The 26,582-nt window shown below is 50.8% G+C and overlaps 1 protein-coding gene across 2 annotated transcripts; it reads left to right on the forward strand.

Moving 5' to 3' along the window:
• The first annotated feature begins 5,410 nt into the window (after nucleotides 1–5,410).
• Nucleotides 5,411–26,088, forward strand: TLE5 (TLE family member 5, transcriptional modulator). 2 transcript variants are annotated; one of them, XM_065422029.1, is made up of 7 exons: nucleotides 5,411–5,474; nucleotides 8,830–8,927; nucleotides 10,985–11,048; nucleotides 14,060–14,104; nucleotides 16,431–16,493; nucleotides 23,526–23,600; nucleotides 24,761–26,088. In XM_065422029.1, exons 1-7 carry the CDS (start codon nucleotides 5,448–5,450, stop codon nucleotides 24,980–24,982), a joined length of 594 nt encoding a protein of 197 aa, XP_065278101.1. In that variant the 5' UTR covers nucleotides 5,411–5,447; the 3' UTR covers nucleotides 24,983–26,088. The 2 variants fall into 2 exon arrangements, with proteins under 2 accessions (XP_065278101.1, XP_065278102.1); XM_065422030.1 differs by having other exon boundaries at nucleotides 24,764–26,088.
• Nucleotides 26,089–26,582: the final 494 nt, after the last annotated feature.

A 26,582-nucleotide genomic window follows, 5' to 3' on the forward strand; every position in this document is an offset into this window, starting at 1 on the left:
CGCTGTTGCTGGGAGAGGTGGTGGTGGGGGGCACGGTGGCCCGAGACTGCCTTAGCAGCAGCCGGTGCGGCTGGCCTGGGGGCTGCCTGAGCTGCTTGGGTGGCCCCCAGGCCAGCCTTACGGGCTGGTGCAGAAGTCACGGAGGTCCCAGAAAGTCATGGGACTTGCAGCCTTCTTAATATTATGATTTAACATTGATATTGTAGTACCTAGAGGCCAAGCAGGTTGGTCCCCCGTTGCACTAGGTGCCCATTCACACATATCATAAATGACAGACAGTACCCCAAAGAGGTTCACCTCCTCAATCCAATACAGTGCTAGAAGCCCCCACTAAACTGTCCCTTGCTACTTGTACATAACTCCATACCAGCTCTCTGTGGTCTGTTGGTTAAGTGGTAAAGACTGAAAGGTAGGTCCCCTGTATTCAAGGCCTAGCTCTGCTCCTGATTCATTTTGGGCCAGACAGGACCATTAGATCAACTAGTCTGACCTGTATAACTCAGGCCTTAGAATTTCATCCAGTTACTCCTGTACTGAGCCCAACTCTGTGTGCCTCAGTTTCTCCATCTGTGAAATGGGGGTAACGATACCACAAACTGGAAGGGGGTGGAGGTTGGGAGGCTTTGGGGGTTTGGAAAGAACTTTGTAATCCTTGGATGAAAGGTGCTACAGAGATGCAAAGACTCACAGTACTATTAATAATCCTTGACATGAAGCTGTCATACTGTTCATTAATATGGATAGGCCTAAGGGAATAGATGCTACAGCACAACGCACAGTAGCTGTCACAATAACTCAGGCATTTATATTGTTCTCTTTAAAAATAAATACCACAACAACCTGGTCCAAGTTGCTGGAGCCATGACGTCTAGCATTTTATTTTTATTCGGAAAATGCATTGATTTGCAAGACACATGCATAAGACAGCGCATGAAATTGACGGAAATTTCTCCCCCCCACACACACTTTGTATCTTATATATTATTATTCATTTGCATTCCTGTGTCACACACACACACACACACACACACACACACACACACACACACACACACACACACACACACACACACACACACACACGAATATATTCCAAGTTGATACTAGAGCTGTGTGAAACGTGGCCATTTCTATTCATGATCTTCAATTCATAGGGTCTGGTTCTCGTTCACACTAAGGCCCCTCATCATATTACCAGAGCAGCAAATTACATTTTCACTCACTTTACATGTAAAAGGGGCATTCATGTAAATGACAATCACACAAGCCTCACCCAGCGATTCCTGCATCTAGCCCAGCAGCTTGTGGTTGAAGTCGAGTGTATCTTTTAGGAGACGTCCAGCTTTGATTATAGACCCAAAGCATTATGTGGTGCATTGCATTATTCTAACAGTGGGATGTATGGATCCTTTGAAATTGCAAAGACTTCTTACAATTGTGTTCTTTGCTGAGTGCATTGACTTTCCTGCTGACCGACTGGACTCTACATGGTGATGGCTTGACCTGTGGTCCTTAAACTGATATATCAAAGAGAATTGCCAAAATGAGCCACTAGTGAACTGTAAGCCAGTTTATCATCTGTGTAGCTGGAATCCCACAATGTGCAAACTGTGTGACCACCCGGAGACTAAAGCACTGGCCTGGAACTCAGAAGACCAGGCTTCTATTCTGGTTCTGCTGCTGGGTGATCCTGGGCAAGTCACCTCACCTTGCTATGCCTCAGTTTCCCCATCTGTAAAACAAGAGCTAGTGATAGTAACTTCCTTTGTCAAGAACTTTGAGATCTACTTGTGGAAAGTGCTATATAAAAGCTAGGCTTACTATTACTTGATGTGATGTGCAACAGCTCAGTTAAAAGAAAAATAACTGAGTGGTTACACATGACTTCTGCAGCTGTTCTCATGGGGTAGCTCTAATGTTTGATGGCCTTATTCAAATCTAGGCAAATCCCTAACTTCCTTGGTTTGACTATGGTGACCATACTAGTAACCTAAGCAGTTGGAATGTGTGTTCACTCGGTCGCATTTAATTTTATTGCCTGGCCAAGTTCAGTTTTTACTTTACTGCTCAGTGGCAGTGCTAACTGGACTTTATATAGAACATGACCTGAAGAAGAGCTCTGGGTAAGCTCTGAAGCTGGTCTCTCTCTCTCACCTACAGAAGAGGGTCCACTAAAAGATATTACCTCCCCCACATTGTCTCTTTACATAGACCAGGTATTTGGGGCAGTTGATCAATATGATGCATTGAAGCATCCAAGCCCCTCAAATACCTTACCAGACACTCCCAGAATCTCTCTTGCATCTTGTTCAGGTTGTGCACCCATTTCAATATATGTCTTTGAGTCCTCTCTTCACTCCTTCTCAGTCCAATGTTTCAAACTCTCCGGAGTGGAACCTGTCTTTATGCTGATACACCGGGATAGCTTAGGCCTGTGGGCTCATCATGTGTTTGCTTTATGAAGCAAGCTTAGAGATTTTTATTTTAACTTTGGGTGGTCACTAATATTTTTGTATCTGCCAAGTGTGATTATGTTGCACTCAACTCCCGCATCTACTCTGGAATTCATTCACTTTTTGTTCATTTATTTCCAGCATCACGAACCAACCTGTTGTATCAACTTGCTCTGTAAGGGGTCCATCAAAGATCATCTTCAGCGCTGTCTGTCCATGAACGTATTTTGTTTTTATATGTCTTTTCAGGTTATGCTGAAAGCAACACCCTGTGCAAAATGGTTCTTGTGTGTATGACACCACATCCCTTGGGCTCCACACCTTCCTGTCTTATGATTGCTTCTGCATTCACTGCAAACAATAAATCTCTGCTGTTTACTTACCTTTGTATTCTGTCTTTATGCATTTTTAATTAGCTGCACTTCAGTTCTTTCACTGCTTTTTAACACGTTGAGAAGCAGTTTTCACCAGCCTTGAAAATATCCAGTCCTTTGCAAAGTCAAATCCAATTCTCATAATAACCTTGCTTTGACCTATTTATCTATCAGTTATGTAATTTAGTCTTTAATTAGTATACAGTATATCTATTAACTCTTCCAATTCACATGGCTTAGCTTTAATACACAGGCCTGTAACATAATGATCAATGGTCTCATCTGACACCAAAGAAAAATGTGCTTTTCCCAACTGACTTTCTTGCATGGATCATAGCATTCCAAGAATTTTTGAATGGCTGCATGTGGCCATTTCAAGTCCCCTTTGTGCTACCATGAGCTTGTACCATAGCTCACCAATAGTTGGGGCCTGTCCCAGGCAAAAGTGTGGGGAACTTCACCCTCTCAGATTTTTCTGCCATGCCACTTGCTTCCAGGAGAATTTGACAGTGCTGCAAACGGTACCCCTGCTCCAGATCTCTCCCTGGTGCCCTTCTAATCTTCAGGATGCAGGTAGCTTCATTTGAGGCAAAGATTCCCTTCAAGACCACGTAATAAAGATGTGACACGCGAGAGTTGTGGGGGCAGGGTTATAAAAGGTTATATCCCCCTCACCTGGCAGGCACATAGCATCCACTCGCTCCAGTGGCTACTGTTACAGCCCATTTGGGAATTCCAGGTCTGAAAATTCCTAGCCTTAGACTCCATGTCAGATTTCAGTTCTGGAGTTATTCATCGCCAGGACACAAACCAAGGCCCCTGCAGACAACATGTTACAATAGCTCAGCTGATATGGCTCTTCCGTCCATAGGCCAAGTCCCGCAGCAGTGTGGGCGCCTACCCAATGCTGACGCTGCAGTTCAAGGAATACCGCACTGCTAGAGGGGCCATCCGGTCGCGGGCATGACATTAAACGGTGGAAATGAAAGATCTTGTGGCACTTCCTTTATCACTCCATAACAGAGATTGTAATAGCCAAGGGGGTGAGACTGTAATGTCCAAGGCCTGCTGCATGGCTGGGTTTCATTGGCTGTGTTCAGGCTGAAGAAACCCAATTCAATTCACTGCCAGGAAACGGTCAGTGTCTTTGGGGACTCTCAGGTAACTTCTCCAGCTCCCACCAGGGGCGGCTCTATGTATTTTGCCGCCCCAAGCACGGCAGTCAGGCGGCTTTCGGCGGCATGCCTCCGGGAGGTCCACTGGTAATGAGGATTCGGCGACATGCCTGCGGGAGGTCCGCCGGTCCCGCGCCTTCGGCGTACCTGCCACCGAATTGCCGCTGAAGCCGCGGGACCGGTGGACCTCCCGCAGGCATGCCGCCGAAGGCAGTCTGACTGCCGCCCTCACGGTGACCCGGCAGGCCGCCCCCCACGGCTTACCGCCCCAGGCACGCGCTTGGTGCGCTGGTGCCTGGAGCCGCCCCTGGCTCCCACATTGCAGAGCAGGGAAGGAGACATTTTAAAGGGGAGTTGCATTCAGCACAGCGCAGGAGAAGAGACCCGGCGTGGGAAGAAAACACAGTCTAGTGACGGAGAGGATGATGATGGTGATTGATTTGTATTCCAGTAGGGCCTAGAGGCCCAAGCCCCATTGTGATGGGCCGTGGGCAAACAGGGAACAGAAAAGGGAGCCCTGCCCCAAGGATCTTACAGTCTGCATTAAACAGAGTCCTGGGGGGGGGATGCATTAGAGCAGGGAGCTGCATTGAACACAGCCCAGTAGGGTGACCAGCAGGGCCGCCGAGTGCAGGTTCGGGCCCCGGTGAAAAACATTTTTCGGGGCCCCCAGCACGGGCGGACCGGCTAAAAATCTTTACACATATGCAACATAGTTGGCCCCCCCTTCCGGACCCCGGTAATTTGTACTGGCTTCCCCCCCTCTCGTCGGCCCTGGTGACCAGACACCAAGTGTGAAAAATCGGGGTGGGGTCAGATATTCCAAAAAAGCCCCAAATATGGGGACTGTCCCTATGAAAAAGGGGGAAGGAGCTGTGCCCCAGGGTGGAGGAGCCGGGGAGGGAGTGGATGGCCCAGGCGAGGCTGGCACGACCACCCGCCCGTGCTGGCGGAGGGAGGGAGGGAGGGAGTGGATGACCCCGGGCCCAGGAGCCGGCGAAGGCAGCGTCAGAGGCGAACGCAAGGGGGTGTTTGTTGCGAGCTAGCGAGCGAGCGGCGGGCAGCGGCGGCGAGCTGCGGCAGTGACTCGGCGGCAGGGGAGGCTGCCGGAGCGGCGCGCACACGGGCTCCGGGCAGGGCGGGCGATGCAGCAGCAGAGGGAACAGCAGCAGCAGGTGGTGCTGATCAGCCGCAGGACAGGAGCCCGCAGCCGCCATTAAACAATAGGAGCCGCCGCCGCAGCGAAGTGAAACTGCAGCCCCGCGCCGGGGCAGCGCAGCGCAGCGGGGGGACGCGGCCTAGGCTGGGGCGCTGCGCGGAGGGGGGACAAAGGCGCGGCGCGGCGCGAGGAGGCGGCGGCGGGTCGCCCAGTGCCCGGGAGGAGCAGGCGGGTCCCGGCCCAGGCACCACCAGCGGCAGCAGCCGGAGCCGAGTCCGAGCCTGACATGATGTTTCCGCAAAGCCGGCACTCGGTGAGGGGGGGCGCGCTGGAGAGAGTGTGTGTGTGGGGGGGGAATGGGTGCACCGCAGTGGGGGGATGCGTTGGGGGGGGGCAGGGCGCACCGGAGTGGGGGCGGGGGAATGAGTGCACCCGAGTGTGCGTGGGGGGGAGGAGGAATGCGTGGGGTTGGGCGCACCCGAGTGTGCGTGGGGGGGGAATGCGTGGGGAGGGGGGGCTGGGCGCACCCGAGTGTGCGTGGGGGGGGGCTGGGCGCACCCGAGTGTGCGTGGGGGGGCGGGGGAATGCGTGGGGAGGGGGGGCTGGGCGCACCCGAGTGTGCGTGGGGGGGGGGCTGGGGAGTGCGTGGGGGGGGGCTGGGCGCACCCGAGTGTGCGTGGGGGGGGGCTGGGGAGTGCGTGGGGGGGGGGCTGGGCGCACCCGAGTGTGCGTGGGGGGGCGGGGGAATGCGTGGGGAGGGGGGGCTGGGCGCACCCGAGTGTGCGTGGGGGGGATGCGTGGAGGGACTCGGTGCATTGGTCTGGGGGGGAATTCCTGGGGGGGGGGGCTGGGCGCACCAGGGTGTGCGTGTGGGGCGGGGGATGCGTGGAGGGGCTGGGTGTACTGGTGTGTGGGGAATTCCTGGGGGGGGGGGCGCACCAGAGTGTGCGTGGGGGGGATGCCTGGAGGGGCTGGGTGCAGTGGTCTGGGGGGGGATGCGTGGAGGGGCTGGGTGCACTGGTGTGGGGAGAATTGGGGGGGGGCTGGGCGCACTAGAGTGTGCATGGGGGGGATGCCTGGAGGGGCTGGGTGCACTGGTGGGGAGGGGGGATGTCTGGGGGACTTGGAGCACAGGAGTGTGTGCATGGGGGGGTCTGATCAGGGGGGCTCTGGGGTAAATGCAGGGGGCCCCTGTGGGTAAGGGGATGCATAGGAGCAGGAGGTGAAGGGGGTACTGGGGGTATGTGCTTAGGGGCTGGGCCAGGTGGCTCATGGCTGAGAGGCCCTGGGGGAGGTGGGGTGTAGGGAGGGGGCTTAGGGAGTGATAGGGTGGGGGTGGCATGGGGGGGCAGCAAGGCACTGGGAGGAAGTGGGTGGCTGGTGGTACCCTTGGCCCAGGAAGTGCAGCTGGGAGAAGCTGCCACTACTGTACCTCCTTGTGCTTGAGGGGCCTAGCCCCTGGCAGCAGGGAAAGGGGCTGTTGCTGTGGGGAGGGGGTGTTTTGGCATATTTTGGGGTGCAGTGGGGTAGTCGGGTGGGGTGGTGGGACAAGCTGGGAGAGAGATGGGTGTGCTGGGTGGGACAAGTTGGGGGGTTGAATGCTGGGGGTACTGGCTGTGGCCAGCTGTGGGGTTGCATGCTTGGGGGTGCCAGTTGGAATGTGGGGGTGCTGGCTGGAGCAGTCTGGGGGTTGGGTGCTGGCTGGGGCAGGCTGGTGGAAGGGGTGGTAGATAGAGTTTGGGGTGCTGGCTGGGACAAGTTGGGGGTTTGGTGCTAGGTGGGGCAAGCTGGTGGGATGCAGGAGCTGGGGGTGCTGGCTGGGACAGGATGGGGGGAGTGTGATGTGTTGGGGTGTGTGTGTAAATCAGCACATTTACCTGAGAAGCTCTTTTCCTTTCCATAAAGCTGGTTGCGTTGTTCCCTCTGTTTTTTTGGGGTGGGGGATGTGCTTACTGGAATATTTCTCTTCCCCCTCCCCCCTTTCTGCAGTGGGGGCTTCTTGAGCCCATGATTATCCTGACAGAAAAGAATAAATGTTTGTTCTTCCTCCACTTTTTAATACCCACGTCTAGTTAGAGCCATGTAGGATAGGAGTGTTGGAAAAAATAACCCCAACTATACATACAATATGATGGGGGGCTAATTTAGCTACAACTAATCAGGAAAAAGATCTTGGCGTCATCGTGAGTAGTTCTCTGAAGACGTCCACGCAGTGTGCAGCGGCAGTCAAAAAAGCAAACAGGATGTTAGCAATCATTAAAAAGGGGATAGAGAATAAGACGGAGAATATCTTATTGCCCTTATATAAATCGATGGTACGCCCACATCTTGAATACTGCATACAGATGTGGAATCCTCATCTCAAAAAAGATATACTGGCATTAGAAAAGGTTCAGAGAAGGGCAACTGAAATGATTAGGGGTTTGGAACGGGTCCCATATGAGGAGAGATTAAAGAGGCTAGGACTTTTCAGCTTGGAAAAGAGACTAAGGGGGGATATGATAGAGGTATATAAAATCATGAGTGGTGTGGAGAAAGTGAATAAGGAAAAGTTATTTACTTGTTCCCATAATATAAGAACTAGAGGCCACCAAATGAAATTAATGGGCAGCAGGTTTAAAACAAATAAAAGGAAGTCCTTCTTCACACAGCGCACAGTCAACCTGTGGAACTCCTTGCCTGAGGAGGTTGTGAAGGCTAGGGCTATAACAGGGTTTAAAAGAGAACTATATAAATTCATGGAGGTTAAGTCCATTAATGGCTATTAGCCAGGATGGGTAAGGAATGGTGTCCCTAGCCTCTGTTTGTCAGAGGGTGGAGATGGATGGCAGGAGAGAGATCACTTGATCACTGCCTGTTAGGTTCACTCCCTCTGGCATTGGCCACTGTCGGTAGATAGGATATTGGACTGGATGGACCTTTGGTCTGACCCAGTATGGTCACTCTTATGTTGCCTTAAAAAAAAAGTAGGCTGGAAGATCGGGGATAGGGGAGGAGGATGTTGTAAACCCACCTCCGCCCCAGTCAATTCTCCTTATAAAATTCTGTGTCGGATTTCTCCAGTGGGGTGTTTCCTGGTTGAAGAGGGGCCCAGGTTCCTGTTATTAAAGGAGGTGTTGTGGCGAAGGCCCTGTGAGCAGTGATCAGCTAGGTGAAAGGGGGGCTCAGCGGTTAGGGTGCTAGCCTGGGACTGGGGAGACCTGGGTTCCGTTCCTTGGGCCAGTCACTTAGCCTGTTTGTGCCTCAGTTTCCCATCTGTAAAATGGAGATAAGAGCCCTGCCCTCCCTCACAGGGGTGCCGTGAGGATAAACACATTAAAGATTGGGAGGCGGTCAGATATCTGGCCCTCTGCTAAGTGCCGTAGACAGCGGGTCAGTGCCAGGGCTACATGACCTTGGGCAAGTCATGTCACCTTTCTGGGCCTGCGTTCCCCAGCTGAGAGATGGGGGTAATAGGTGTGTCTCAGAGATGGGGTGCGGCTTAATTCCAGCTCGCAAAAGTGCTAAGGAAGGGGGCTGTTATTGCCGTCATTGCTAGGGGCCTGGAAGCAGGGGGTGACTGCCCAGTGCTGGGGCATGGGGGCAGCTGTGCTGGAGGGGAAGGGCTCGTCTGGGCATTGCTTTCTCTCCTGCCTCATTGCCAGGCGCTCTGTTCTGTGTCGTTAAAGGGCTCCTCTCACCTGCCGCAGCAGCTGAAGTTCACAACCTCCGATTCCTGTGACCGGATTAAGGACGAATTCCAGCTCCTGCAGGCTCAGTATCACAGGTGAGCCGGAGTGTCCTGTGGCTGGCCGCAGCCTGGTGGGCGGCCCGGTGTTCTCCCTCTCTTCTGCGCCCTGTCCGGCTCTCCATGCCTAAGGACCCGGCGGGAGCCAGCGGGGATGTTTTTCAATGCCCAGGCCAAAGTGCGTGTTGTCTCGGTGATGCCCCTCCTCCCAGCGAGCCGTAACGGATGCTCTCCCAATATGCTGCGTGTTGTCACTGTGACGCTCTCGATATCTAGCCAGAGATGGCGGTGATAAATGATGCTTTCGCAGGTGGGTCCCAAGGGCCTGTCACTTGTTCTCCTCTGGTGTGAAGCTTTAAAATTAAAAAAAGGGCTCTACAGGAGGGGAAGGGTTGTTCGGAGCTGATTTGCTAGATAGCTACGTGATGATAGACAGTTGGAAGAACCAGAGCAGTTTCTTGCAGCCTTCCCCCCCGTATCCCACTGCAGTTGCCAGGGAAATAGAACTGATCCTAGCAGCCGAGGAAGGAGAAAGAGACCCTAGCAATGTGCTTTGGAAGAGGACTTCCTTCCCAATGGCCACACTTGAAATGTAATTGAGCGCATTAGAGCAAGGACTGGCCATGGCTAAAATGGCACTGAAGTTGTGGGGAAAAAAATATCATGCAGTGTTATAACCCTTTAGATAATTAAAGCTGAATGCTTTAAATTTTTCCCTTGAGCAGCAGTGCTGTTGGTTTGTCCTTTTGCTCAGCTCTGACGATGATGGTGGGCTAGCCGGTTGCACTCTGGTTGGGAGTTTCTAGTCGGTTTTGCGTCCTGGTTCCCATGCACTAGCCCGTGGTGGCAATGTTTCGGTTGCAAACGCTGCAGGGGAATGTTTAAATCTAAGAATTTCAATTTTTTCAAAGGAACGTTTCTAGTGATCTTAAGATTTGGCTTTTATTGTAACAACACCTAAAATGTGGGGCCTAAATCAACCTGATGGTATCCTCTTTAATTATCGACGCCGCCGTTAGGATCTGTCCATTTTGTGCCCTTATGGACATGACTTTTCGTGGCTGTTAGCTTGTTCATCTAGCACTGCTATGACTTTCCCACGTGCCTTGCATCCCAATCGGGCTGCTGCTGGACAATAGGAGTGCAGGTTCGTGCCTAGAGTATCACAACAGAAGTCTGTGGTGGTCAGAAGTCGCTATTCAGAAATGGCTGATTTCCCAGAACACCTCTGCCTTTAGCAGTGCCATATGTGGTGTATGCAAGTGCCAGAAATACAGCTGCATTAGACTGGAGGTCTTTCAGTGGGAGACATTTGCGAGATCTAATCTGCTGGAAAAGAAACAGGTTCTGGGAAGGTAAAGGTAAAGCTGTTCCTTGTTTGAAATATAAAACCATGGCACATGCTTGCTGAAATTCTAGCAGTGGAAATCACCTGCTTTATTAAATTTAAATACATTAAATAATAGAAGATGCTGGTTTGGCTTTGTTTTTTGAGTGCCTGCATTAATTAGTCAGGTAATTGTTACTTTCCCATAATGCACCCAGAATCTTTCAGGAGAGTATGTGTAATACTGTCCCGACAGCCCATGTGATAATTCCTGACAGGATCTGGAAATCAGTCCATGCTTCAGTCCTTCCTGACACCTGTGACTTGGCTCACCTAAGTAAGGGCTGCAGGAGTGGACCCAAGGACCAGTTGGAGAACTCGCCTTCCTTCCAGTGTTCTCTGTTTCTGCTGAAAAATAAAGGCTTGACTAATGGGTAACCGGGTGTAAGCCCTTCTTGTCACTGGGCAGTCTAATGCTCTTAGAGTATCTCTTTAATTATCTGTATTGTGGTAGCACTAGTGATGGATCAGGACCCCCTTGTGCTCAGCGCTGTACAAAGGCACAACACAAAGACAGTCGGTATCCCGAAGAGCTTACGATCTTCTTTATAACCGCTCGATTGCTGTCGTGTTTGGGGGCCTCATGGTGTTAGGTGCTGTACAAACATACAGGAAACAACTGTTCATGAGCCGAGAGTTGTAGCTCCCCAAAAACCATTGTGATCTCTAGCCAAGCTCTCTGAGCCCCTGTCTGTTTTTGATCTTTCAGCTTGAAGTTGGAATGTGACAAGCTGGCCAGCGAGAAATCAGAGATGCAACGTCACTATGTCATGGTAAGGCTCTGCTCCAGTAGCAGAGGGCGTGGGGCGGAGGCGAGGGGCGTCCCCAGTGGGATGTGGGAGGACACGGTTAAACAGAACGCTAGCCCTCAGATCTACCCAGTCCATGACTCCCCTCCCATCGCCCCAATCAAAGTAACTGGAACGCGGCTTCTCCACTTGGTGGGTGACCAGCAGATGTCACCGCCTTCCTGCCTCTGTTGTGTTGCCATGTGAGGGTGGGGTCCCTGGCGAGGTGGGAGGGGAGATTTAGGGCAGATGTGTTATTGAAATGGTTGAGAACCGCTAAACTAGGAATACAGAATTGACGGGCCCTAAAGAGAGGAGAAGTTAGATAGCTGGATTTGTAAGGAAATACTCCATGTTGGATTATTATGGGGCCAGCGGAGAGTTGTGCCGGGCGCTGTACAGACAGTCCATGTCCCAGAGAGCTTACGAATGAAATAGACAAGACAACAGAGTAAGGGAAACGCACGTGTCACGGGCTGTTTTCCAGCAGGGAGCCGAACATGGTCTCCAGGCACTCGGATACCACAGCGAGAAGGGTCATTAAAAACGGACCCAGAGGAATTTTGGGGGAGACCTGAGGGTTCTCGGGGGCAGTGTTGGCAGGGGCATCATCAGACGTGGCGGGGAGTTGCCAGTCCTGGGAAAGGGATGTCCTTGTTCTGTAAGCGACAGGCAGAAGAACTTGGTGACAGCCGGCCCGTGGAGAAGCAGAGGTGTTATGTGCTAAGGAAGATGGAAGTGGAGTGAAATCCCAGGAGGGTTGGGAAAACCCCAGCTGACAAGCTGCTGGGAGGAAGCATGGCCGAGCAGTTCCAGCTCAGACCTGGGCATCAAGGTCCAAGGGTTTGATTCCTGGCTCTGCTACTGACCTCTCAGTGTGTCAGTAAAATGGGATGGCGCTTACCGTCCCAACCTGATAGGAAGTAGCGAGGCTTTGACTTGCTAGTGGTGGTGAAGGGCTGTGAGCGCCTTGCCTGGAAGGCAGGGGCGAGACTGTTATACTCCGCTTGGTGTATTGGAAAATAGCAACGCTTGAAACTGCTGTAAAACGGGGGTTTGTAATGCAAACACCAGACAATGCTGACTTGTAGCACAGCTGCTGGGCGTCAATTAGACCCCCGGCTTGCTCTCCTACAGTCATCTAGGCCAACGCAGAGTGGGTGTGAAACGCTACCACATCAGAGCGGTGGGTGCTGGAGTGAAGGTGCAAGGACAGCGGAGAAACTCAGGCAGGGAACTGGCTGTTAGATGCACGCTTTGCCATTTTAATTCGTTAGGGAAACACTATTCTGCTGTTCTTCTCCCAGGCGTGGTCAAAACTCAGCCCTCCGTAGTGCCATCTTTGGACGGGAATTTGCCGTAGTGTATTGTTAAACCTGCACCTTTAACTCCTGGCCACAGGTGGGGTGGGGCTGGAAGTGCAGAGTCTGCAGCTGGTGCTGAGGGTTGGGCTGACACGCTCGTCTCAAGGAGTTAATGGGAAGCTCTCAGTGCTGTCCATAAAGATGAACCAGAGCCAGGCAGACAGCTGCTGCACCTGCCCTGGAATGGAGAGACAAGAGGCAGGAATGAATGCAGAATTTCTTCTGGGAGGAGTTATGGGGGGAGGGATAGCTCAGTGGTTTGAGCATTGGCCTGCTAAACCCAGGGTTGTGAGTTCAATCCTTGAGGGGGCCACTTAGGGATCTGGGGCAAAATCAGTACTTGGTCCTGCTAGTGAAGGCAGGGGGCTGGACTCGATGACCTTGCAAGGTCCCTTCCAGTTCTAGGAGATAGGATATCTCCATTAATTTTATGGATTTAAAAGCAGAAATAAAAAGGGCAGTCCCACCCCACCCCACCCCATGTACATCCCCCTGCCTCAATCCCAGGCCTTGGTTGTTACCTGCATAGGGGAGGTGGCTGATAGAAAAATATCCATTGATTGAAATGTAGTCTTTGACGTGAGCCATAGCTGTACAGGTGAGCGGCAATGACAAGAAAGAGAAGGAAGCATTTTTTGGGGGGTGTTATATATATATAGGGGAGCTAGTGTCTTCTTTAAAATTATTATTTCTGGTGCGGAGAGGTGAGGGTGTCGAGAGCTGGTTTTTTGGACAGGGATGGGGAAGTTTTGATTTCGTATGCCAGACCCAGCTCTCATTGATATGCGCTTTGAACCAGAGGTGGTGGAGGAGAGGGGCTTGGGACAATGTGGAAGGATGAGATTCTTTTCAGGAGCGGGTGAGTACCAGCAATTCTCACCTGCCAATTGGTGGGGCTGAGAGGGAGAGAATTCCTGCCATTTATTAGGTAGTGCTTGGGAGCCCCAATCTGGGACCAGAACCCCCTTGTGCCAGGTGAACAAAAAACCAGTTCCTGCCCCCAAAAAAGCTGACCACCTAAGTAAATCATTAAATTTAATCCCACGTGGCCCCTGCAGTCCGCTGTTGCCCTCTGTCCATTGTAGCCAGCAGCCCGTTAGCAGGGAGCTAACAGAAGGGTTTTATTTCTGAATTTGTTGGCTGCTGTGGCCGTGAAACTTCGAATCGCAATTAAGGAGGGCCCCCGTTCCCTGGTCAGCTTTAAAAAGAAAGAGAAGAAACTCCTCACACGTGAACGTTGACATTAATCGGAATGAAGCAATCAGGGGAGCCAAACGGCGAGAACACCCCAGAGATGCAGCGCTGGCCTCATTGAAACAGATGGAAGCTTTTTCCAGTGGACCCAGGATTTCATCCCAGGAGTGCAGAAAGGGATGTGAAACCCTCATGCTCCAGGGCGTAAGCCAGCCCCTAATGGGGAGATAACATCCCCTCCTGAGCAGTTCTCCTGGAACTACTTACTGCAGGCTTTCTTGCACCTTCTTCTGACACCATGTTCAGTGACTCGGCAAAGCGCTGATCTGCTCCAGTCCGGCTCCTTTGCAGCTTCGTTATAAAAGCTTTGATAGTTTGTGACGCGGGTTGCGTGTGGAATCTGAGTTGTTGCTGTTTCTCTTTCCTCTCCCCCTGCAGTATTACGAGATGTCCTACGGGCTCAATATCGAAATGCACAAACAGGTGAGACCAGCTTCTCTCTCTGGGCGCTTTCCGCAGCTGCTAGGACAGGGTGGGAGGAGGTTGGACTTTCTAAGAAGTTAGTTATTTTCTTCACTGAACCTCTCTGACCCGCCCCGCCCCACCTCTGCCAGCTTAATTTCATTGTGGGAGTCATCAAAAAGCCATGAAACTTCTCTAGTCCGTAAGATTTGAGCTGCTTTTGTGATGGATTCATTTCCTTCTGCTCCCCTGCACGGACGCACGCTTGCCTCGTTGCTTGCCGTTCATGGATTGGGGGTTAGAGTCCAGTTGGAGAGGGGAGGCTGGGGGAGGGGGACACACTCAGCGCTCTGCATCTCCTGTCAGATGTTAGGCTCCAATGGAGGAGGTGGGGGACCAGAATGAGGTGGGCATCTCCATGGGATTGGGGAGGCACAGCGGCCCACAGACGGGCAAAGATCAAAGGTAGGGGCCCTGCAGGGTGTGATGCCAGGCTGAGCGGCCTCCCCTCCGGAGAGCTGTTGGAACGCTCAGTACAACACAGAGACGTGCCTAGATCATAACCCCCCTGAAATCTTGTTTGGACTTGCTGATCTCAGCAGCTGCTGCTTCCTCCCTGTCACATGTTCCGCTGAAAAGGCTGGGGAAGCAGGAAGAATCTTTTGAAGATTCTTTGAAAACAAGTAGCCTGTGATTCACGAGGGCTTGTGCTGTATGGGTTTTTGTTTAACTGTTCCCGGGCCGTAGAAAATTCTTGTGGTTGGCTGTCGTACGGCAGCCCCAGGGACGGGCGAGGTGCTGGCGGACAGGGAGTCTCTTTGATGGGGAGAGTCTGGGAGGTTGCGGATTTTATGCACCTCTTAAATCTCTCTTTGGGGTGGGGGATGGTAAAATTAGGTCTCTTCTGTGGGCCTCTGGGTAACTTCAAACCCCTGCTGCTGACCTATGCCCCGGCACCAATCCAAAATAAATGTTTCTAGTTAAAGGGAAGCCCCTGCTCTGGATGGAAGATGCTGCAGAATTTGGCAGGCCCAAGTCGGGGCCATGAGGCACAGTTTCTATACTGCAGCTGTTTTCAGTGCTTTCTGGAGGCCTGATTTTCAAAAAGCCCCTAAGGAAATACCCAGCCCCTTCTGTTGTGTCACGTTGAGCCCTCAAAAAATCACCAGTCCCTATTGGGCAATATAGGTCTCTATTTTTACACATGGAATCCCTCGTTCCACGGCTATTTAAATAAAACCGAAAACTGGGTTCTGTCTGCACCTTGTTTCTAGTTTGAATTTGTCTAGCTTCAACTTCCAGCCATTGGACCTTGTCAGACCTCTGTCTGCTCGTGTGAAGAGCCCTCGATCTTTATCAAATGCCTCTTTCCCGTGCAAGTGCTTCGGCTGTGATCAAGTCACCCCTTAACCTTCTCTTTGATAAGTTCCTCGAGTCTGTCGCTACCAGGCATGTTTCCCAATCCTTTAATTTCTCTCCTGGCTCTTCTCTGAATCCTCTCTAGTTTTTCACGTTCAGTCCCCAACCCGCTTCATGGCTTCTGTAAAGCCCAGTAGGTGCCTGTCTGCATCATCAACCTGGCCCCGTATTCCTCTCCCTTCAGTCGGAATCCGGCCTTTCTTTTTACATTTTTTTTTTTTTTTTTTTTTAATGAACAGCTTTGCTCATTTCCCAGGAGAAGAGCGTTAAAAAAACATTTAGAGTCTCTTTAGTAAACCCCATGGGAACCAGCCGACACTGTTGTTTTATCTGATCTCTGCTATAGTTTTTTTTTCTTTTTGCCCTTCTTATTAAGAATCGGCCTTTGTCTCTCCCTGGGCCTATTGGTTGTTATTAACCAAGTCTCCCACTTGCTAGCGTTCCTGGTGCAAACTCTCAAGATTTATAGAATTAAAAAAAAATAATGTGTGTGTGTGGGGGGGTGAGATGATTCCAAGGAGGCCTACAACTAATTTCATCACGGCCTCTCCCGCTTGGAAGTGAGAGCCGCAGTGAAACAAATGTCTGTCTAGATCTGAGCATCGTACATAATTCAGCACTTCCCAGCCTGGTTTCTAATAAATTTCCTTCCTATAGGCCCCTGCTTTCTTTATTAAATGCATATTTGAGTCCCTGAGAGGGAAGGGAGAATATTGAAAACTCGCTCGGTGTGATCAACAGGATTTATTTTTGCAAGGGTCTGGAGTGAATATTTTTTTTTTCTAAACGAGGCTGGGTGGCTTCTGCTGGGAGGTTGGGGCGGGGGGGGGGGGGGAGATGCTCAGGTGGATGGATATTGATCAGGGCAGATAATCTGCAGGGAATGTGCCAGTCTTGTCTGACTTTTTTTGTTGTTTTTAAATTCCAGGCTGAAATTGTCAAGCGGTTAAACGGGATTTGCGCTCAAGTCTTGCCCTACCTGTCTCAAGAGGTAACCTTTTCCCCACTCCCCATCCCTTTTTACACTGTGAATCGCGAGCGGCCGGGGGCTTTAAAAACACCGCTTAAAAGAGCCCGATCCTGCCAGTTGCCAAGTGCCTTCAGATCTTGAGTTCAGTGGGCATTCCGGAGCCACCCACCGAATTGGGTAGGTGGGGTCAGATATTTTCAAGCGCTCAGCCCTCCTGATGAGGCCCAGGTTGTTTCCAAAGAGCTCTGCACCCAATGCACCAAATCTGGAAGATGGGATCACTTGCTTTAATGCCTCCATGGGAGCTGACTAGGGCTGTCAAGCGATTCAAAAAGTAATCGCGCAATTAAACAATACTAGAATACCGTTGATTTAAATATTTTTGGATGTTTTCTACATTTTCAAACGTATTGATTCCAATTACAACACAGAATACCAAGTGTACAGTGCTCACTTGATATTTATTTTTGATTGCAAGTATTTGCACTGTAAAAAAAAAAAAAAGTATTTTTCAGTTCCTCTAATACAGGTACTGTAGTGCAATCTCTTTATCATGAAAGTTGAACTTACAAATGTAGAACTGTGTACACAAAAAACTGCATTCAAAAATAAAACAATGTAACATTTTAGAGCCTGCAAGTCCACTCAGTCCTATTTCTTGTTCAGCCAATCGCTCAGACAAACCAGTTTGTTTACATTGCAGGAGATAATACTACCCACTTGTTTACAGTGTCACCTGAAAGTGAGAATAGGCGTTTGCATGGCACTGTTGTAGCCGGCGTCGCAAGATATTTACATGCCAGATGTGCTAAAGATTCATATGTCCCTTCATGCTTCAACTACCATATCAGGGGACATGCATCCATGCAGATGACAGGTTCTGCTTGATAACAATCCAAAGCGGTGCAGACCGACGCATGATCATTTTCATAATCTGAGTCAGATGCCACCAGCAGAAGGTTGATTTTCTTTTTTGGTGGTTCGGGTTCTGTAGTTTCCACATCGGAGTGTTGCTCTTTGAAGACTTCCGAAAGCATGCTCCACGTCCCGTCCCTCTCAGACTTTTGGAAGGCACTTCAGATTCTTAAACCTTGGGTCGAGTGCTGTAGCTATCTTTAGAAATCTCACATTGGTACCTTCTTTGCGTTTTGTCAAATCTGCAGTGGAAGTGTTCTTAAAACGAACATGTGCTGGGTCATCATCCGAGACTGCTATAACATTAAATATATGGCAGAATGCGGGTAAAACAGAGCAGGGGACATACAATTCTCCCCCAAGGAGTTCAGTCACAAATATAATTAACACATGATATTTTTTTAACGAGTGTCATCAGCATGGAAGCATGTCCTCTGGAATGGTGGCCGAAGCATGAAGGGGTATACGAATGTTTAGCATATCTGGCACGTAAATATCTTGCAACACCGGCTACAAAAGTGCCATGTAAAAGCCTGTTCTCACTTTCTGGTGACATTGTAAATAAGAAGAGGGCAGCAGCATCTCCTGTAAATGTAAACAAACTTGTTTGTCTGAGCGATTGGCTGAACAAGAAGCAGGACTGAGTGGACTTGTAGGCTCTGAAGTTTTACCGTGTTTTGTTTTTGAGTGCAGTTATGTAACAAAAATATTTACATTTGTAAGTTGCGCTTTCACAACAGAGATTGCACTAAGGTACTTGTATGAGGTGAATTGAAAAATACTATTTCTCATCATTTTTACAGTGTAAATATTTGTAATAAAAAATAATATACACTTTGATTTCAATTACAACACAAAATACAATATATGAAAATGTAAAAAAAAATCCAAAATATTTAATAAATTTCAATTGGTATTCTATTGTTTAACTGTGCGATTAAAACTGCGATTGGTCGCGATTAACTTTTTTTTAAGTTAATTGCATGAGTTAACTGCGATTAATCGACAGCCCTAGAGCTGCCCCTTCTGAAACTCTGGCCTGAAACATTTAAAATAGCACTTGAGTGTTCTCCTCCCTCCTGCATGTTATGGCTAAAATATCCTATCCTTTGTGGAGCAGCCACAGACAAAGATGGTCTCTGTTCTCTCTCCGTGCGTTTCCCATGATTAGAGTCATCGGCTGTTTCTGTGAACCTATGGTTGGGGCACGCTGGCAGCTAATTAGGAGGATGGAGTGTGTATTTAAAAAAAAAAAAAAAAAACCTCCATGTGGCTGTTCCTTAATATTTTAGCTCCTTTGCTTCATTAATTAATACACTGGCTGGCTCTCTCTCTCTCTCTCTCTCTCTCTCTCTCTCTCTCCTGTCTCTTAAAAAAAAAAAAAAAAAAAAAAAAAGATTAATTGGAGAGGGTGGAGGGCATTGGGGGAGAATCTGACACCTCAATTTGATTTTGACTTAGCAGACTTGGAGTGTTTACCTTTGCAGTACAAGTCTCATAAAATGTGACGCGCAGTGGAATTGTGGTCGGAATTCGCCATTGGAGTGGTACGAGGAGGGGGGGTACTTTGTTCTCCTTTGGGGGAGAATTTAAGGAACTTGCAGATCAGAGCTCTCGAGTAACTTAGCCACAGCTACACGTTCTCTCTCTTATCGCAGGGCTCTCACCCTGCCCCTATGCCAAGCTTGAGAAGAATCGACTTGCTGGAGATTATATTTGGAGTTGCTTTTTTTTCCTATTGCCACCTCCGTGGGCCAATTACAATAGTACCTTTTCTGAATATAGCTGCTGCTGTTCCTGTTCTGAATCTTTCTAGCATTGGTGCCAGCCTTCCCAATGGCTCTCTAAGCTGCCTGTCACTCAGAATTTGTGCCCAGGTCACGTTCCAGGGCAGAGAGCGTTTGATCTCTGGAGAAAATATTTGGGTGCTTAAACTAACCAGTGTTTCTTCCTTGCTGCTTTTCATGGGGGCTCTGAGGCCTCTAAGCAGCCCTTTGCTTCCGGCAGTAGCCTGGAGTCTGCTGCATGGTCCAAGTAAAGGGTAAAACTCGCTCTGGTGCTGTACAGGGACCTGTGTCCAGTTGGAGCAAATCCTGACCCCTCTTCCGTGGTGCTTTCTTGCATTGGAAATGAGATTTTTAGGGAGGGGGGGTGCATGGGGCCTCCAGGTGGCAGAGTCCAGCTGTACTGGGGATCCAGGGTGGATAAAAATCCATCCTTTCTTTAATCAAAAAAATTGTTTTTTTATTTCAATACAATTTATTCAAAATAAATAGATTTAAAATTAAATTTGACATTGTGACAAAAGTGTTAAGGCCTAAATTTACTCTAGTCTGGTAAAATAATTTAAATCGTATTAAGCAGCACATATTTGCACCTGAAGTCTTAAAGTCAAACCACTGAGCTGGTAGCAGGCACCAGCGAAGTACCTTTAACCAGAGTTTGTTGAAGTGCTAACTCAGCTTTTGACTGCTGTAGCCTCTTCTGCAGGTTTGGGGGGAACATTGCCTTCATTTTAGTTTATTCAACTTATTCAGTTCGGGGACTAACTCATTCAAAATTGAGAAAGCAATTGGGAATTGGAAAAAGCAGGAACGTTTGTTGGGAACATAAGAATGGTCCCAGGCTGTCAGACCAATGGTCCATAAGCCCAGGGTCCTGTCTTCTGACAGTGGCCAGTGCCAGATGCTTTAGAGGGAATGAACAGAATAGGGAAATTATCAAGTGATCCATCCCCCGTTGTCTGGCAGTCAGAGGTTTAGGAACACCCAGAGCATGGGGTTACATCCCTGACCATTTTGGCTAATAGCCATTGATAGATCTATCCTCCAGGAACTTACCTAGTTCCTTTTTGAGCCCAGTTATTCTTTTGGCCTTCACAACATCCCCTGGCAATGAGTTCCACAGGTTGACTGTGTTGTGTGAAGAAATACTTCCTTATCTTAAATTTAAGTCTGCTGTCTAATTAATTTCATTGGTTGCCCCTGGCTCTTGTTGTGTGAAAGTAAAGTGTTGTTTATCCTTTCTCCACACCATTCATAATTTTATAGACCTCTATCATATTCCCTCTTCATCATTTTCCAATCTATATATAAAAATGAGGTCTGAAAGGATGAGATCTGTTAGTTCTAATATCTTGAACGACACAGTGACCAGAAACAATCAGTTCAGTTCACTAACTACAGGTAATACTTCATTTGTTTAATAAATCCGTTAGTTTTAAATGCAAAACATGTTTTGATTAAACCTAACTTTTTCTCACATATCCTGCCCATTTAATGTAGTTTTATTTAACTAATAATTTTAAAAATGTTTTTGTGCATTTTTTAATTTTGTATTTCCACCCAAGTGGAAGAGCTTGACACACCACAATTAAAAAATTAATCATCTAGTAAATAAGAAATGAGTCATTCACCATCTTCTAACATTATAGAATTGCTTAAGTAAACGTGAATAGATACAGTATATCCTCCTGGGTGGCAAAAAGAAGCACTTAATTTAGGCTAAAGGGTATATTTAGTTGCAAATCAACTTGTTACCAACCAATGAGAATCCACCTTTCTTTAGGAAAATAACTAGAAAGTACAGATGCAAAACAAGATTAAAATGGATTATTATAATCAAGGGTGCTGCTTGCTGATCTAAATCATGATTAAAATTGATGATTTTAAATCATTTTGATTTAAATCGATCTACCCTACCGAGCCATGAGCCATGTGCTGGTAGGGGAGTTTGAGGTCGGGGCGGTGGAAACAACTAAGAAGGGATAAAATAGAGGTCTATAAAATCGTGAATGGGGAAGTGTTGTTTACCCCTTCACATAACACAAGAACCAGGGGTCACCCAATGAAATGACTAGGCAGCAGGTTTAAAACAAACATAAGGAAGTACTCCTTCACACAACACAGAGTCAACCCGTGGAACTCATTGCCAGGGGATGTTGTGAAGGTCAAAAGAATAACTGGGTTCAAAAAGGAGCTAGATGAGTTCATGGAGGATGGGTCCATCAATGCCGAGATGGTCATGGACACAACTCCATGATCTGGGTGTCCCTAAACCTCCCAACTGCCAGAAGCTGGGACTGGATGATGGGATGGGTCACTCGATAATTGCTCTATCCTGTTAGTTCCCTCTGAGGCACCTGGCACCAGCCACTGTCGGAAGAGAGGCTACTGGGCTAGACAGACCATTGATCTGACCCAATTGGCCATTTTTATGAGTAGTCCGAGGCAACCTCTGGCACCATGTGTGGTGGGAAGGTGAGGGAGTGTAGAGCCCCATGCCCCTAACTATGCTAGACAGAAGATGTCCCCCAAGGCCATAAACAGGCCTGAAACAATACATAGGCCTTTGAGTGGGTGCTCTGCATTAGCTGTAAACCATAACCCAGGAGTCCACTGGCCTAGGCATAACTCTGTTGGAAAAGTCTGGGCTGGTGGCTGTGTTATGGAGAGGAATGCTCTGCGGTGAAGGCCCTGGACTGGGATCCAGGAGCTCATGGCTCAGTTCCTGTCTCTGCTACAGACTTCTTGGGCCTTCCCTCTCTGTGCCTCGGTTCCCCATCGGTGAAGAGGGGGTAACACCGGCCTGTTCAGCTCGTGAGCTCCTAGGGACAGAGGTTCTCTCACATTTATCACCCTAGGGCCCTGGTTTAAGCTGGGATGCGTAGGTGTCCCATAGTGTCAATAACAGCCATAATCATGACTGGGTTTGTAGCTCTGTAGGGGAAGCCAATGCTAAAGCGTTCAGGCTTGGGGAAGCTTCCCATTCCTTCCGCTCCTCCGTTCCCTCCAGGGACGGCATCTGTCCTGGAGCGGAGAACCTGGAACTCTCTCACCAAGAAGCAGGAAATTTGCAGCTTCCTGACTAAGTACGAGCCTGTGCCCCGTGTGCTGTGGCAGCAGTTTGCCCTTTGATTCTCTTTCCGTAGCGTGTGGCTGATCCTTGATGTCGGGTGATCCTCTGATTTTTAACTCTTTGTGTTGTGCTTATGCCATTTAACGGGGCCCTCTTTCTCCGGGGTCTGTAGGGGGCTGGACAACAGACAAGGGTTTGGTCTGTGGCTGCTGGATCTGTTTGTGTTGAGATGGGCTGGCGGGGGTAGGGGTGGAAAGTATTGCAAAATGGTGCGTCCGTTCCTTGGAAATGCAGCTGAGGTGACTGGGGATGGGGTGGGGAGCTGTTTCAGGGTGGGGGAGGGGAAGGCAGCCCACTAATCGGCAACTTCTCTCCCTGAGACCTCACGTGAATGTTGTGATTGGGCACGTGCCAGGCTGATAACCCGAAAGCCGCCTGCCATCCATGCAGTGCGGGCAGTGGCCACGTGGCCTCCCTTTGCCCCTCTACTGCTCCCGGCTTTGCCAGTCTCTCTCCCCCTTGATCTGGAGGGACTGTTCCGTCTAGGGCTGGAGGCTAGCCTGCTCTCTCTGCTCCCCGGCCATTAAGGTGCCAGTTAGTCCCACCCCTTGTCTCTGGTTTGCCCACTCTCCTGCTGTGTATCTCCCCTGGGCAGTTCGTCTGATGCTGCGGGCGGGGAGGGGTGTCGCACGAGAGAGGGCTGCTCGCTGGCAGCCGTGGCACGTAGGCAGAGGACTGAACGGAGTCAGGGTCCGAGTCATCGGGGTGGGGCAGAAGGGGGGGATCTTGCCCTGCCGGTGCTGTGTGTTCTGTAGGTGAAGGCCGTCCGTCGCCAGGGCTGGCGAGCGGGCACCTTTCCCTGGGTCAGAGTTCACATGTGCAGGTACAAGTAAACCCAGAGGGGGCAGGGGCGTCCGGTAGGGAATAAGCTCAGCTCCTGCAAGCAGAATCTCTCGGCTTGCTACCCCCAGCAGTGTCCGTATGTGGGGACGAATCCTGCAGCGCACGCTCAGGGGGGACGTCCCTCCTGCCATTCATACACAGGGAGCATTGCAGGATCAGGCCCTTCTACAATCTCCCTCCTCGCCTGAGCCTCTCCTAGGACAGGAATTAACCAGGTGGGGATGAGTTTAACCTGCCTGGCAGTGCAACCTGCTGGGGGAACCTAGGGGTCACTGGCCTGGGCTGGACCCAGCCATGCTGAGTAACGCCCAGCGATTTTTAAATGACTCAAAGGCTGTCTTGTTTTTCCCCCTCTCTTCTCCCTTCCCCCCTCCCCAGCACCAACAGCAGGTCCTGGGAGCCATTGAACGAGCCAAGCAAGTGACCGCCCCAGAGCTGAATTCCATCATCCGTGTACGTGATGCGTGGTTAGGAGCGGCTGTGGGGAGGAGCGGGGGGGAGGGGGAGGGCAGCGTGAACGCCAGGCTCAGATCCCTTTGGCTAAACGCGGTGCAGGAACCAAGTGACACCCGCCTGAATTCTTTAAAGCAGACAGGCCTTGGCATGCCACAGGGTGTGGCCAGAGTGGAGAAGGTTTTAGCTCTTCTACAGGGGGACCGGTGGGGCTCTGAGCTCCGTCCCCTTGGCCTTTGCCCCCCTCCCCATCCAAACCAACGCAGGGTCTTTGCACACCCTTGTTGCCAGCAGCATGGCCCCCAAGCCCTGCTCACCAAATCATACACAGACCCCACGCACACATGTGCCCTCGGCAGTGCATTTGACCTCCGCTGAAGCCTGCTGGCTGCAGCTCTGCCCTGGCCAGGCTGGGTTGTATGAGTGGCCTCAGGCTGGCATGGCCCGGCCAGCGCATGTAATAACAGGGGCTGATAAGAGACCGACCTGGGCTGCGTTGGGCCAGGCCGTGTTCTAAGCTGCCTCAGCCATCAGCAGCCGAGCTGTGTGCACCGGGGATGGGAGCGTCTGGACAGGGCTGTGGATGTCCGTCTGGCTTGGCTCCAGGACACACAGCACAGGAACAGGGCTAGAGCCTGGCTGCTGCCCAGCGGCCTTGCTCCCGCACAGGGTCAAAGCATGAGGCAGGGCTAGCGCGGTGGCAGGTTTGGCTCCACGCACCCACAGGGCCTGGAACACGGCAGCGCCTAAAGCTGTAGCCTGGTCTGGACGTGGCTCAGGCATGAGTGTAACTCTTGAGGAGTGGCAGGGAGTGACCGGTCCCCCTCTGTGCCTGATCCGCAGAGGGGCGCGAGTCGGTTACAGGGCCGTACAGAGCTGGAGCAGCCTACGCTTTTAGTTCTGGAGGTCGCGGGTTCCATCCCAGCTGTTGGCCAAGATGGCACTTTGATTGGCCCTGCTTTGAGCAGGGGGTGGGACTAGATACCTCCTGAGGTCCCTTCCAGCCCTGAGATTCTATGCTGAAGCCCTGTTGTAGCTGGGTTATCCAGCGGCAGCGGCTTCCCCAGGGGAGAGGGGCCCTTAGTGGGAGTGGGGGCCGCACGCTTTCCAAACGACACATGACCCTCTCCCGTTGTCTGTCTGTCTATCGTTCTCTACAGCAGCAGCTTCAAGCTCACCAGCTCTCGCAGCTCCAGGCTCTGGCTCTCCCCCTGACTCCACTGCCCGTGGGCCTCCAGCCCCCTTCCCTCCCGGCTGTCAGCGCCGGCACCGGGCTCCTCTCGCTGTCTGCCCTGGGCTCCCAAGCTCACCTCTCCAAGGAGGACAAGAACGGGCACGACGGGGACACCCACCAAGATGACGACGGGGAGAAGTCGGATTAAAGTGAGGGGTTGGGGGGTGGGGGGGAAGAGGTGTTCAGTAAAAGATGCAGTATCACTCTAGTCAACGCTCCGCAGAACTGCAGTAGTCGGTACGGTGGCAGCCTGCCAGGCACACAACCCATGCGGTGCGTGGCCCCCCCTCCCCCCATGCCCATGATGGGGGGGGGGGGGGGGGGTCTCAGCATCCATCTCCCTTGAGAACGGAATAGAAACGCGGCAGCAATAAACGCCACCGCTACGAACACGGGGCTGTTAAATTCCACTCTCCCCCAGCTCCCTCGCCGGCCTGGGCTCGCTCAGTCACTCCCGCACCGAGCGCTGCGGTCACCAGCTCTTGGCCCGCAGTACGTTGATCTGACCCCGTGCTGGGCAGATGGGCCCAGCCGTGTCCAGACTCCATGTACTGCATGCAAGCGCAGTGGCACCATTCCCCCTCTCCCCGGCCCCGGTGCGTATTTAAAGATACAAACCCATTCTCCAGCCCCGTTGTCCCTGCCCCTCCACGCCCCGACCTCTGTAGGTTTCGATTGCGTCTCACTGGTTTGGGCCCTGTTCCGTCTCGGCACCCCCACCTGCACTAATGCCAGTTCTGCACCTTGCTGTCCTGCATGTATCCCTGTTTAACCAGTCCTGGGAGCACAATACTAGTCCAGTGCCCTCAGGTGCCAGGTGTGTCTCCTCGCGCTGCTTCTCCACTTCTAGCTGGAGTTCCCCCGCCCGCTGGCCCTCCTCAGCAGTGGACCTGGCTGTCTAAGATGGTGGGAGGAAGGGAGGAGTGGGTGGTGGGGGGAGAAATCAGACCAGCTTAGAACCTCCCTCTGCTTCCCTGCCCCCCACCATTTGGAAAAGGATACTGCAGCTTTCTCTGTTTCTATTTCAGTGCGCTAGCGTGTCTTTCTTTTAAAAAAAAACAAACAAAAAAACAAAATGGAATTTAAAAAAAAAAAAAAAAGAATCTCGTGTTTGTATATAGTCCTTTAGAGAGAAATCTTGTTTGGCTTTTTGTGTTTAATCACTCAACCTATACTAAGAGGAACTGAAAATGCTGTATTGAGGATGTTACTAGCTGTGCCTTTCAAATAAAGAAATAAGAAGGTTGGTTAAAACCGCGACTCAGCTGCTGTTCTTTGGGCCCTTGGTAAATAAAAGGGGAGAGGGAGGGTTCTGTTCTTCCCCCCTCGGGCAGACACAAAAGACCTGGGTTCTGTACCTGACTGGTTGTGTGGCCGTGAACGGCCCTGTTCTGTGCCTCAGTTTCCCCATCTGTAAAAGGGGGGTGGGCCTTCATATTGTGGCTGACACAACTGAGATCACTGCCCTGCTGTGTATGTACAGCGCCCAGCACCTAGTGAGAGGCGGGGTCTGTCCCAACGGGCTTAGACTTAAAGACAAGAGAGGGAGGATGGGAGAGGGAAACAAGGCACAGAGAGAGGAGACGACTCACCCCACAGGTCAGCACCCTGGACTGCTCAGCGCTGTATTCGCTGGTCGGTGCTGCCTTTGCCAGGTGCTCGGAATGGTGGGCGAAGAACACTCCGAAGGCCCCGATCCTGCAGCGCTGTCACATAGCATCAGGCTGTGAGCGCTCGGTGTCACGTGA

This window comes from Emys orbicularis, chromosome 24 (assembly GCF_028017835.1).
Source record: "Emys orbicularis isolate rEmyOrb1 chromosome 24, rEmyOrb1.hap1, whole genome shotgun sequence".
In the NCBI taxonomy this organism is placed as follows: Eukaryota; Metazoa; Chordata; order Testudines; family Emydidae; genus Emys; species Emys orbicularis.

What these genes read in the sequence shown, in the direction of transcription:
- TLE5 (XM_065422029.1), top strand. Translation starts at nt 5,448, where the DNA reads ATGATGTTTCCGCAAAGCCGGCACTCG. An exon ending in TTCCGCAAAGCCGGCACTCG is followed by an intron (nt 5,475 to 8,829) that starts GTGAGGGGGGGC and finishes GTGTCGTTAAAG; the next exon opens with GGCTCCTCTCACCTGCCGCA. An exon ending in AGCTGAATTCCATCATCCGT is followed by an intron (nt 23,601 to 24,760) that starts GTACGTGATGCG and finishes CGTTCTCTACAG; the next exon opens with CAGCAGCTTCAAGCTCACCA.